The sequence below is a fragment of the Anguilla rostrata genome, chromosome 4 (assembly GCF_018555375.3).
Source record: "Anguilla rostrata isolate EN2019 chromosome 4, ASM1855537v3, whole genome shotgun sequence".
NCBI lineage: Eukaryota > Metazoa > Chordata > Actinopteri > Anguilliformes > Anguillidae > Anguilla > Anguilla rostrata.
Genome location: NC_057936.1, coordinates 11,807,286 through 11,820,885, shown reverse-complemented (window position 1 = coordinate 11,820,885; position 13,600 = coordinate 11,807,286). Strand labels below are relative to the sequence as shown.

General features: G+C 49.0%; 1 protein-coding gene across 14 annotated transcripts in view; it reads right to left on the bottom strand.

Annotated features, from left to right (window-relative positions):
• The window catches only part of ptprfa (protein tyrosine phosphatase receptor type Fa), a 224,410-nt gene that overhangs the window by 46,795 nt on the left and 164,015 nt on the right, over positions 1-13,600 (bottom strand). For 8 of the 14 annotated variants that reach the window (XM_064330628.1, XM_064330626.1, XM_064330627.1 and 5 more), the window contains 3 exons: positions 5,953-5,979; positions 1,247-1,364; positions 436-1,017 (listed from right to left, as the gene is read on the bottom strand). In XM_064330628.1, the coding sequence (XP_064186698.1) occupies positions 436-1,017; positions 1,247-1,364; positions 5,953-5,979 (727 nt within the window). The remainder of the gene's footprint in view (positions 1-435; positions 1,018-1,246; positions 1,365-5,952; positions 5,980-13,600) is intronic. The other 6 variants (XM_064330630.1, XM_064330633.1, XM_064330638.1 and 3 more) reach the window with 1 other exon arrangement.

Below are 13,600 nucleotides of genomic sequence, written 5' to 3'. Positions count from 1 at the left end.
CATAACGCTGTAGAGCTAGAATGGTGGTTTGGACAATCCTACTCTTTATCGTGCTAGCAAAGCTGTAACACTCACCAGATATGGAGGTAGACATGGCCCTGCTCTATACTGTGATAGTTTGTGTTAGCATAAAGCTGTAATACTCACCAGGCATGGAGGTAGACATGGTCCAGCTCTATACTGCGCTAGTGTGTGTTATCATAAAGCTGTCACACTCACCAGACATGGAGGTAGACATGGTCCTGCTCCATATTCTGCTAGTGTGTGTTAGCATAAAGCTGTAATACTCACCAGACATGAAAGTAGATGTGGGCCTGTGCTATACTGTGCTAGTTTGCATTAGTATAAAGCTGTAATACTCACCAGACATGGAGGCAGACATGGTCCTGCTCTATAATATGCTAGGGCGTGTTAGCATAAAGCTGTAATACTCACCAGGCATGGAGGTAGACATGGTCCTGCTCTGTATGCTGGGGCTGATGGGGCCGGCCCCCTTGCTGGTAAAGGCGCGCACGCGGATATCGTAGGTGGTGTCCGGCTGCAGGCCGTGTATGGTGATCTGGGTGTCGGTGGTGCTGTTGGTGCCGTTCTGCTGGCTGTTGATGTCGCGGAACACCACCGCGTAGCGAACGATCTTGCCGTTTCGCTCGGAGAGCAGGGGGGGCTCCCAGGCCACCGTGGTGGTGGAGGTGGTGAGGCCCACCACCTGCAGGTTTTGGGGATAGCCGCTGGGGGCGTCGTCGATTGTGGTGATTTCCTTCACGTACTCCTCCCCGTTGCCCGCCCGGTTCTTGGCGCAAAGCCTGAAGACGTAGGTGGCGCCCTTGTGCAAGCCGGTGGCAGTGAAGTGATAATCCGTCTTCTTGAAGTCCTTGACGATGTAGGCTTCCTCCTCCACCCGCTTGTACTGCAACTGGTAGCCAATCAGCTCGCCCACCATCTCCTTGGGTGGTTGCCACTGGATCAAGGCCGTGTTTCCGACCGTGGTGCTTATCATCATAGTGGGCTTTCCAGGGACTGATCCACAAAACAACAGAATGAAAGAGGTGACAAAGAGAAGAGAGAGAGAGTGGGTGGGTGTAAACAGTCACTGCAGCAACAGAGAATCTAACTATTTTTTGTAGCTCTCTTTGCTCTATCACTACACATCCCATGTTAACTTATTGCCATCCCATTTAACTTTTTCAGTTATTCATGAAACAGTGTTGGGTATCTCCGACGTCGCGCGTTATCAGTAACGTTGTACCTGCTCCCGTTGTCATGACGACCTTGGCTTTGCTGCGAGCCCCGTCTCCCTTGGTGGTGTAGGCCGCCACTGTGACCGAGTACGTGGTCTCAGCGAGAAGTCCAGCTATTATCGCCTCCTGGGAAAACAAATCTAGCGGGTCAAGTGAGGGGACGCTTCTGAAAACCCCACAAGCACCTCGCGCCCCCACTTAAGACTCTCCACGCCCTCGTGGATTAGCCGTTCGTGCACACACCACACACAGGGCCATAGCTGAAATTCTCCACAGACATCAAGGCCGGTGCTTTTATCTTCCTTCTTTTCCCAGTTGGTACGAGCCAATTGGATGCTCTTGCAAGGAGGAAATTCATGGCTCTAGAGCAGAAAAGTCTGAGGAGAGTTTCCAGTCTTAGCTTGCTGGCACACATGTAGCACACAGCGGTTCATAAAAACACAACCCATACCATTAATGTCAGTGTTCTTCAAACTCGTTTGAATATTTATAATAACACTCTTGCTCGGAAGTGTTGTCAGACCTTTGGGAGAGCCGAATCTGGTGACAGATGCTCTGTTGGAATGCCACCCACAGCCATCCTGGTCTTCTGGGAGCCAGCAGCTCAAAGAACCAGAAAGTTCCATCGTAATTATCAGTCGGCTTTCAACGGTTTGTTTTGAGCCGGACCACATTAAATGTAACGCTGGCCACATGATAGAGAGTCACGCGTCTTTAAGACCTCCAAGCGGCTAGCTTTGAATAGTGATGTTGGCTCACAATCTGACCATCACTCTCCAAACTAATTGGTTGCATATATTCTGTCTCCACTACATCTGTACTTTCCATTTATTGGATGACAAGCACAACACTAACTCAAGGACAAATTATAGTTTCTGCTGTTGTTAATAGTAATAATAATAATAATAACAATAAAAATGCAATTATCATTATTATGATTATTATTATCGTTATTGTTATTGATTTCAAATTTCCAGCATATTGTCTGAAACACTAGTTTAATATCTGACCACATTTAAGTTGTAAAAACACTGACTTATATGGTACCCAGTCTTGAACAAGCAAGCGAACCAACATTTAATTAAATTAAAGAAAGAACCCAAACAAAAACAACATCATGTCTTAATCACAGCAGTAACACAACCCGATCTCAGCACTCGTGGTATTTTGAGTCGCCGGTGTTTCTGTAATTACATCACCTCGTTGGGCAGGAAAGATCATCCGCATCATTACAACAGCGAAATATGTAAAAATACCACGCTTCCACTGTTTTTATTTGGTTTGACGGCAGGCTTTAAAAGCAGAAACACATCGATACCACACACACACACACACACACACACACAAAACAGAGACACACAAACATTCAGGAAAAGGGCATTTCAGAACACTCCAGGTGCCAACGCAGAAACACACACACAAAAAGCATCCACACACACACCCTTCACCAGCGCCCCAGTTCACCATTCATCCTTTAAAACTAATTTGCTGGAAGGGGCTCTGAGGATTCATAATTTGTAAGTGAAATGACACTTAATGGCGGAAGACCGTGAAAGAGATAGGGAGAGGAATTCTTTGAGTATCCAGAGGATCCTCCCTCTGCATTGATGACTTGTACATGACGGACCAATAAAAATGAGTCTGGGTGAGCTTCAAACACAGCGGGGGGCCTACGCTGGAGGGGGTTTCCAGCACAGAACACCCACTGTGGTTCATCTCCAACATCAAATTACTGCCTTTGGCAACAAATGGTTCTCCAGACTTTATGTACAGGGACCAACTGGTACCGCCAAAATTAAAAGGGAGATACGACTTCGCTTGAGCAGAAGTTTCTAGAAACAAAACGGCTTTTTAATTATATCGTCGGGAAACGTACATATAATTCTTGCATTATTAAAAAGGCTTTCCGTTGCTAATTAAAATTTAGCTTTATAATTATAGAAATGCCTCCCCCCCCATAAAAAGAACACACACATGGTTCATTCCAGTGAGCAGAGGGAGTATTCCAGATGAGAGAAGTCTGAATAATCTGTAAAGTTATTACATTTATTCTCGCCTTATTATATTTAATTATACGGAATTCATTTTTAGCTACAGCTTTGGGAATTTTTTTTTTTTTGGTGATCTTTCATTTTTTAAAATTCCATTGGGTCTCTCATCTTATGCTTTAATATTTGCGGGAAAGAGAGGGGGATTAATCTCGGACGTCTCTGCACAGTCGAAGCAGGTCTTTCGTTTTTTCCCACCCCGACGCCATAGCTTCAGACGGGTACGTTTCGAAGTGCATCCCTCTGTCGCAGCCGTTCGACGGCACAGCCGAATAACAGCCGGCTATCCGAAGCGCAGCGGCGTTTCATATTTCGACTGCGTTCATATTTGACTGCAGCCCAGAGCCATTAGCGGTTTGTATGGAGTTAAGCGTGCTTCATTAACAGGCAGAGGGAAATTCTAATTCGCTCGGCCATTAGGCAGTGAAACTGCCAGCTGATAGGAACTCAGGTAAGCATTTACGAGACTCCCTGTAGTTTTAGGAGTCTGTTTACAGGAGGGCGAGGCATTGGGAACCGGGAGCTGAACTTCCGCAAATAGCTACAATACAAGGCAAACGCCTTCATCTTGTGCCTATCTGCGGCAGTGGAGCCTCCCTTGATTTTCTGGGGCTCGTTGCTACCTGTCGAGGGAGGAAGAACAGGTGCTTCTGTCAGTCAGCTTCGACTGTCTTTCAGAGACGCCGTGAAATTGTCTGGAAACCTTTTCTTCAAAAAAAAGGTATTTATTTCCCTTTGGGTGGCATAGGGTAGGTAAAGAGGGACTTTCTACAACTGTGAGCACTGGCGATGGAGTAACATTTAGCCTCCCTAAGGTCACTGGCCACTCCTAAACCCAGTGAAGAGGACAGCGCCGGTACAGGACGCTTACAGACCACCATGGGCAATACTGACCGGTCAATTCACACACAAACACACGTGCAACTGCATCCAAAGACAAATGAGCACACAGAAACACTCTTTCATGCATCAAACATTCCCCGGCGTCCTCTGAAAGGAGCACGTGCATTCACGGGCAGACGTTATGCTAAACGGAACAGCGTTATGAAAACAGATGAGGCGTGAACTCTGGAGGTCGCGGGGGTCAGGCGTAAATCCGCTTCTTCGGTAAAAAAAAAAAAAAAAGAACCGAAGAAGCGTCCAGTAGAAAAAAAGCAACGCTTCTTCAGTAAAAGCAACTGTGGAGAACAGCGAGAGCGGAGGGGATCTAACTCAATTAGACCTGCCTAACAGAGGCTGGCTGACGGGATCAGGGTTTGGCAAGTTCTGCACGCCAACAGGCCTCAGAGGCACCTGCAGGAACAGGCAGGCAAGCAGGCAGCCAGAAATCGGGCGGGGCCGGGCCTGGAAAAAAAAAATCCCACGCGCGCAAACCACAATTTAACCTTTTTTTCACCCCACCCCCCCCCCAGCTTCAAAATCAAAACAAAAAGCGGATTTACAGCCAAGACGCCTGCGAGCTCGAAGGGCCGCCCGTTCTCACGCGAGGCCGAACGGCGGGGGGGCCGGGGCCGGCGAGGAGAGGGCCGCGGGGACGCGTGTCCGGCCGACGCGTTCGGGCCGCGGGCGCGCGGCGTCCCTGGCCCCCTCCTCGCCGGCTTCAAACGAACGCACCGTCGGGTCTGGCTGCGCTAGCGTTCTGGCTAGCGTTGGGTCTCTGTGTTTTTGGAAGCAGACGCGTAAGGTGTCTGAGGGAGAGCCGTTTAGCGGCCCAGATCGTTCGGCCCACCCGCCCGCACCAAACCCCCACCCCGCCCCCCCCACGCCCCCATAGCTCTCAACACACTTCGCCAGGAGCCAAGCAGGTTGTATAAAGGAAAAATGCGAGCTGGTAACAATAATAACAGCTGGGAAAAAAACGGGATTTCTACGCTTCAAAACTGTGTGGCGTGCGGGAGTTCGGACGTTGAACAGCGGAGAAAAACGTTAGCTGGGATGGTGGATGGTGGGGTACGCGCTCGAGTGGCCGTCGCGCAGTAGCTTAGCGTGAAGTGGCGGATTGAGAGAGTGAGTTCGTAACGAGGGTGGAGAGGATAATGGCCTTTCGGAGCGGCGACGGGTTTAGAAGGGTCGACCGCCGGAGATGCAAGAACATATAGGAAAGGAGAGCGGGGGGGGCTCGAAGATCAAAGAGCGTCGCGCAATGGATCTTCAGAGAGGAGGAAGAGGGGCCCGACGCCTTTAAAGAACATCTGAGCCGCCCGTGGATCTGAAGGGCAAGAAACTGATTACTGCGCAACCGCGTGACCATACCAATTAGGCGGGATGCGCTACTACTACAGCGTGTGTGTGAAGGGGGGGGGGGGGATTTAGCAAAGAGGAGGTGAGGTGGTGGAGTGGGGGGGGGGGGGGGACCTCCTACTGTTGACAGAGGCAAGGGAGAGGAAACGGCGTTTCATGCTGCCGCGCAAGCTGCTTGTTCCGAGCCCATTTAAGCATCAGAAGGACTTTCATTTAGATGACAGACAGAAAAGGTTCCCTTTGCTCCCTGCGTGGGGTTATGAGAGACAGAGAGCGCCAGACAGAAAGCACAGACAGAGACAGCCAGACAGAGGGCGGGGGGGGGGGCGGGTTTTTTTTCCCAGCTTCCCAATGATCCAGTCCCGCTAGGGGGGGGAGAGAAAACCCAAACGCCACACAAGCCAGCACACACGTCAGCTACTCACATAGTCCGTTGACTCTTCAGCTTTCCACTGACAAAGAGAGACAGATCGAGGGAGAAAGAGGAGTCAACATGACACAAGGCAAAAAAAAAAGTCTGACTTTTTTTTTCTTCTTCTACAGAGGAACAGCTGTAAGAAGGGACTTGCATCTCAGCATGCATTCTCAGGGGAAATTAAGTTATTTTGTTAGGAAAAAATTAGCTTTTTAGAGGGAAATTATAAAAATTTGCGGAGGTGGGTGGAGTTTTTATGGCCGTTCGACACAGTGCCGCCTGCTGGTTGGGCAGGGTAACGCAGGCACTGTGAGCGAGCGGTAATCTTGCTTCAATAAGGTTCAGTGGATGATGTCACGAACGCCCGGTGTCACAGTGAACCGAATCCTCACCTGTTCACCTGGAGGGAACTGAACAGTTAGATGAAGGGATGCAGAAAATAAAAAAACACAGCATGTTATGCATGAAGACCTCACCTGTAATGCGCATCCACATTCTAGAGACAAAACAGATTAATATGTTTTCTTTTGAAACAAAAGCGTGTCATCGGGCGAATCGCAAAGTACTGCACCGTCTGAAACGGCCCCAAGAACACGTGCCTATTGAAGGCGAATCTTAGTCGCTGTAGCGCACTGCCTTGTTATTCCACCATGGTTGTGCTGAACAGAAACCTTGACTGCTTTCCCTGACAGCCACGTGAGCAAAATAAAAAAACGTGCACATCTAAAGTGTCACCCAGTCTCCACCGCCGTTTACAACTCAGCCCAGGTCTACTGCAATGTGATAACTTTCTGGCGGGAGACTTACTGTCCCCCCTGCGGAGAAACCTTCGGACTTTCGTTTCGACGCTCGTTTATTGGCCGGCTGGTTCACGCGGGCGTGTCGGCTCGTTTTCGGCGTGGGACCTCCCGGTGGCGGGAAGCGCGTGACGTCGTTACCCGTCGGCCGGGACGTCCGTCGCTACCGCCGGGGCGCCCGAACGCTCGGCTCTGTCGCGCCTCAGCCCGGCGCGTAGACCTCGGGGACAGAAGCTCGCGTGCGGAGCTGCAGGCGGTCTGCCTCTCAGCAAAACGAACGCGCAACAAAATCACCAATTTCGGCGGCCAGAGGAGCGCGCCGCAGTACGCGGCTACGCGGGTGGGGCCGCGCGCGAGCGTCTAGGAGCGCGGCGGGGGGCGGAGGAGCAGCACCTCCCCGCTGCTCCTCAGCGCCGCGCTCCTCTCCTCAGGGGGAGACGTGCGACGGCACCTGCGGCGTGTCCTCGCGCTGAGGGATGACGGGCCCTCCCGCGCCGATCTGCGTGGGCGCGGTTAGACAGCGAATCACACCGCGCGCGAGTGTAGCGGTGCGCTGAGGAGAAAGGAGGGGATGGAGAGCGGGCCTCGTGTGTGTGCGTGTGTGTGTGTGTGTGTGTGTGTGTGTGCGTTTGTGTGTATGTGTGTGTGCGTGTTGATGTTATGCGTGTTTGTTGTGATGTATGTGTGGAGTGTATTGCCGTGTGCGTGTGTTGTGTGGCTTGTGGTTGTGTGATGTGTGTTGTGTGTGTGCTGTTTGTGTGCATGTATGGTGCTGTGTGTTGTTTGCAGTGCATGCTGGTGTGTGTGTGTGTGTGTGTATGTATGTGCGTGTGCGCTCATACATCAACGCCCAAATGAACCAAGGGGGATGGTGGGGGGGGGGGGGGGTCTGTGACTGATGAGAGGGTAAACGGGACAAACGTGTGATCTCACTTTCATTTTTTTCATCTTTGGAATGCACTCACTGCTCCTGTTCATTGCTGTTGCCAATACTCTGTTTATGGCTTTTCATTTCATATTTCATTTACCAGAGCACATATCCCCTACATTTCCCCTGGTAGAGTATGTGTGAGAGAGAGGGAGTGAGAGTGAGAGAGAGGGTCTGAGAGAGAGAGAGTGTGTGAGAAAAAGAGAGAGTGTGTGTGTATCTGAGAGAGAGAGAGAGAGTGTGTGTGAGAAAGAGAGTGTGTGTGTGTATCTGAGAAAGAGAGAGTGTGTGAGAAAGAGAGAGAGTGTGTGTGTGTGTCTGAGAGAGAGAGAGAGAGCTTACAGTTCCAGGCAAAGGCAGCCACTCAGCCACTGAAAGACAGAGAGAGAGAGAGAGAGAGAGAGAGAGAGAGCAGGACTGAAAGGAGAGAGAGTGGAGTGATGAGGAGAGCAGGACTGAGTGATAGAGAGAGAGAGAGCAGGACTGAGTGACAGAGAGAGAGAGAGAGAGAGAGAGAGAGAGAGAGAGCAGGACTAAGTGACAGAGAGAGGGGGAGAGAGAGAGAGCAGGACTGAGTGACAGAGAGAGAGAGAGAGAGAGCAGGACTGAGTGACAGACAGGAGAGAGAGAGCAGGACTGAGTGAGTGAATGAGAGCGGGAGAGCAGGACTGAGTGACAGAGAGAGAGAGAGAGAGAGCAGGACTGAGTGACAGAGAGAGAGAGAGCAGGACTGAGTGAGTGAATGAGAGCGAGAGAGCATGAGACAAAGCCAGAGAGAGGTGAGACGGGTGATTTAGCTTTCGCTCAGAACTGCCGCTACGTGTCTGCCAGTGACTCCAGATGAAATTTCACCTTCAGCGGCTACCCTTCTGCTTATTCAGCAACGAGCCTGGGGATTACACTCCCCCCCCCCCCCGCCTCCTCCTCTCCAAGGCACCGTTCGCCCCATTCCCTCTGCTAGAACCCACCTCCCTCTTTCGAAAAAGCGGCCTCTGCCCCCCCCCGTCGGACCCCCCGCCTCGCACAGGAAGGACCGTCTGTCTTATAAATAAAAGGCCGATGGATATTCGATTTTGCGCTTCGCCTCTATGACGCAACATCTCGCGAACGCGGGGCGCGGGGCTGCCGCAGGATCGATTCGGGCGAGGCGCGGCATCCGCATTCCGGTCCGGGCCCGACCCCGACGCTGACGGACGGCGGATAAAAAGACGCCGCGGCCGCTCTCTCTCTCTCCTCGTGCTCCTTCAAAAGCTTCTTCGTCACGAAGGAGGCGCCATCGCAAGCCAAACAAACAAAAGCAGCCCGCCAGTGACCGCCTAAGTCAGGTTCTTAATCATCAAAACCGCGGCACTGCACCCTGGGCTGGGAACAAAACAGAAAAGAAAATAAAAGAAAAATCATTAATAACGGAGGCTTTAAAACGCTAGCCGCTCCTGCTCCCCTTTAGCCGAATGACGAACGGGTTCGCCGTGCGTTTAATTGCTGCGTTTGTCTGCAACATTAGATCTGGACGTGGGACACCAACCAAGTTCTTAAGGCTCTGTTTTGGCGTGCCCAACGTCTCATCTCAGCAGTAATCCTTTCTCGTTTCGGAATATTTTTTCTCTCTTGAGGATATCACAAAAACTCTGCCTTTGGTGCCAAGATGCCAGCTGCTTTAGCAAAACGCGAACAAAAGTAAACTCAGGGACTTAAAAATAAAAAATGTATCCTGGTTAAAAATCTTGAGAGGCGGACTGAAAGAGAGCAGCTGTTGCTGGCAGGAGGAAAACGACTCTGTGTTCTGTCAGCCTCGGTTTCTGAGGTGGCCAAGGTCGCAAAGCCACTGGTGCAGCCGAGTGTGGAGTTTAAAAGCAGCCGTGATGGGGTGAGAAACGGGGGGGGGGGGCCCTCTGCAGTCACAGCTCCTTCCCAAAATGCATGCTGGGAATGCCATACTAACCTCTCTCCTCAGCAGGGTATTCTGGGAATACCATACTGCCCTCTCTCCTCAGCAGGGGATTCTGGGAATACCATACTGCCCTCTCTCCTCAGCAGGGGATTCTGGGAATACCATACTGTCCTCTCTCCTCAGCAGGGGATTCTGGGAATAACATACTGCCCTCTCTCCTCAGCAGGGGATTCTGGGAATAACATACTGCCCTCTCTCCTTAGCAGGGGATTCTGGGAATACCATACTGCCCTCTGTGCTCAGAAGGGAATTCTGGGAATAACATACTGCCCTCTATGCTCAGCAGGGTATTCTGGGAATACCATACTGCCCTCTCTCCTCAGCAGGGGATTCTGGGAATACCATACTGCCCTCTCTCCTCAGCAGGGGATTCTGGGAATAACATACTGCCCCCCGTGCTCAGCAGGGAATTCTGGGAATACCATATTGTCCTCTCTCCTCAGCAGGGTATTCTGGGAATACCATACTGCCCTCTCTCCTCAGTAGCAGATGCAGGGAATCCATACTGCCCTCTGTCCTCAGCAGGGGATTCTGGGAATACCATACTGCCCTCTCTCCTCAGCAGGGTATTCTGGGAATACCATACTGCCTTCTCTCTCTCCGCCAGTGAAACTCCTGAAGTGAGAGATCACTCAGGGTGAAGTTAGGAAAGCAGAAACTCAGAGTTAATGATGGTCTGGTCAGCCGAAACATGGTTATGAATCCTTATATGGAACAGCAGTAAGCTACTCGTGTAAAATAATGCACACTTTCCAATGCATTGCATAACACATCGATGGATGCATTTATCAAGTCACTTTGCTTGAAGCAGTTTAAGTTGAACTGAGTAGTCAGAAGCCGCCTGCTCGTCGACAGACAGCAGTCTCACTTTCAGTGTTCCCTAACTGACGCTGTGTCTTTCACCATACGGCTCGAACGGTCCCTCTGCTGTTTTAAACTCAAAGCCTAGACTAGTGTATCAAACTTAGCGCTTTTCTTAGGTCAGTTTCTCTCACATGAATACGTTCCTTATGACATTTCAGCTTTCTAACACTTGGAATGTTTTTTTGTTTTTGAGAGTGCTTGATGATAGAGTTTTTTGTTAACAGTTGTCAACTACAGATGTTATTTTTGGTCCTATTATGCAACATCATTCAGAAAGATGATGTGACAAACTGATCTAGAGATCTGCTTAGTGCTATATAGATATAGGATTTAAAATAAAGCAGTGTAATCAGTAAAGCTTCCACGAATCTAATTAAAATCACTGTATTGGGTGATACCATATATACTTAACTAATTAGAACTTATCACTGTTTGCAACCCCGTATGGAATGGAAGAAACCCATGAAAAACGTTGTCCGTTCTCAATTGGCAAAAAAAACAAAAACTTCCCATTGTCATCTACGGTCAAGACTTTGACTTCTTTTTCAAAATTACGAAGACCCCCCCCATACCCCATTCCCAAAGGGTTTATATCTGAGGAGGTTCCACTGTATTTCCCACCTTCCACAAAAGGTTATAAAGTTGTATTTGAGGACAAAAAAAACCACACACCAGACAAATAAAGAGGAGACGAAAATAGGTATCAAACCTCTGTTGGTAATCAGTAGATTTTTTTTTCTCTCAGCTTTACACACGATCCAAACCAGCCCATAAGGGAACATCAAAGTTGGCGCATCAAAAGCGACGTCTGCCTGTGATTTTCTGTAAAGAACGCACACGCCCATCTGTGTGAAATTGCAGAATGTTTGTCAGAAGACTGCCGTGTTGGACTCCCTAACTGTGACAAAGAGAGCCAAAATGGCTGACTCTCATCCCTCTCCATCCCCTGTGGGACATAAGGCCGCAACAATCACTTTCCACTTGGCCCTATCTTGTGCTGCGTACTGTGTCTCCCCCCAGGTGAGGTTAGGCTCCTCCTTGAGCTCGGGGAAGACCATACTACGCCAGGTGGTTTTGGGCCATCCAGGTTTCCTTTCACCAGATGGAGGCCATCCATCCATCCATCCAATATCTATACCTGCTTATCCTGGTCAGGGTCGCGAGTGGTGCTAGAGCCTATCCCAGCATGCATTGGGTGAGAGGCAGGAATGGGCAGGCCGCCAATCTATCACAGGGCAACATGTTAACGCAATTTTCAGGACGCAAAGCTGGTCTGTTCTGAGTACTGCACGCGACCTAGCCATCTGAATCGCCGGCGTTTGATTTCAAGGACAACCCTCTGACAAGGACAGCCAATTCTTCTACAGAGCTCTCTGCTGGAGATTTTGTTTGGCCGAATGATGAAGCGGATTCTTCAGAGACGCCCATCATGGAAAGATTCCATTTTGCTCATGTCAGATTGTACGACATTCAGAACCGTACAGCAAAACAGATTTGACGTCGCAGTTTCATAGCCAGGGTCTCGGTCTTAAGGCTGTACAGCTTTGAAAACGGCCGACGATCGCCATTAACAACTGACACGTCAGATCACTGTGCAGTGGCTGCGGGCCACGCGTTCGTGCGCCCTACTTGCAAGCATGGCGGCACTGCGCGCTCAAGCTCGTCCAATAGGATCCCTAAAATAATCGACGGGTGTCCAGTTGCGCAACATCAAGGGCCAGGAAGCGAAAAGACTCAAGTTAGGACCATCGGACCACAGCCGGGCCAATTTAACACCATTACCACCATGATCACTGACTGATATCTATGAATTATAACTATAATAGTGATCTAAAATCCAATCCTGGAGGGCTGCAGTGCCTGCAGGCTCGTGTGCTTTCCTTTCAATCAGCAGTTTAGGTCTTGGAAACAAGGTGTGAGGACTCCTTTGTAATAACAGCCAATCAATAACTCGTGTTCACAGCTCAAGTGCTGAAACGCAGCGAGAAACCAGAGGGGACCCTCCGAGACTTCAGTTTGAAACCCCCAAATTACAACGAGGCAATCAAACGTGCTCAGCTAAAATTAACCACATAAGTCGTGTTACGTGGTATGCTAGAAAATTGACTGCATAACCGCATAATCTTGTGCAGTATGCTGTAACTTTTTCCCAGTGTTTTCCGAAGGCCTATTTTAGGAATAATTTAACCACGCTGCTTGGTTTTTGGCAATAAGATTACAGAAGGCTGCAGTTGCCTTTAATATGCAGCGTTAGGCCTTGCTCTTCAACAGCAAAAATGAGAATACTTGAGCGTTTGCTGCCTTTCCTCAATTATACGCGATTAAATCTTCTGCAATACAGTTGAACTGTCAGAACGTTTTGGCAGCACAATGCTTATGAAGTGGATTGTTACAATAAATTGCACGCTAAATTATTGTCAAGGTTGTTACGTGTAGTACGGTGAATTTTATGAATTTTGCAATGAATAGAAAAGAATAACCCAAATCTAAAACCAGACAACTAAAGCCCATCAAGAATGTACTTTTCCAGCTCCAAATTTTCACTGATGGAAAAAAGGAACTTCCCATAAAATTTCCAGTCATACTTGCAAAAAAAAATACAATATGGCAAATACATTGTTTCACACAAAAGAGCACAGGAACATAAAATAAAAATCAGTAATTTAGCCATTTTCAATGACCTTGCTGTCTTCAGGGGTTTGGAAAGCTGACATGGATTTCCACTGTATTAGGTCATTCATTTAAACTACGATTTATAAGAAAAAAATTAAATTGTTTATTCAAATTTAAGGCTACAGCAAAGTGAAGCATTTGATTGCACAAAAAATAAAGGATTCAAATTCTTGGTGAATTTTCACACTGCTTTTAAACATGGAAAAATATCCGTTCCAAACCACCTCCATTTATAATGTGTTTGCATCTCAGAGGTTCCACTGTATTTCACCTAAGCAGATGTGACTGGAAGTACACCACTCCATTACACAGTGAGGTGGAGGGGAAAATAGGTAGTTCCAGGTAAGGATTTCAATACACACGGCAATGCTAGTTTGCAGGCCCATAAGAGCGCATATGCACACAGTAACATATGCACATCCAGAGCACTCAGGCTAACATTGCA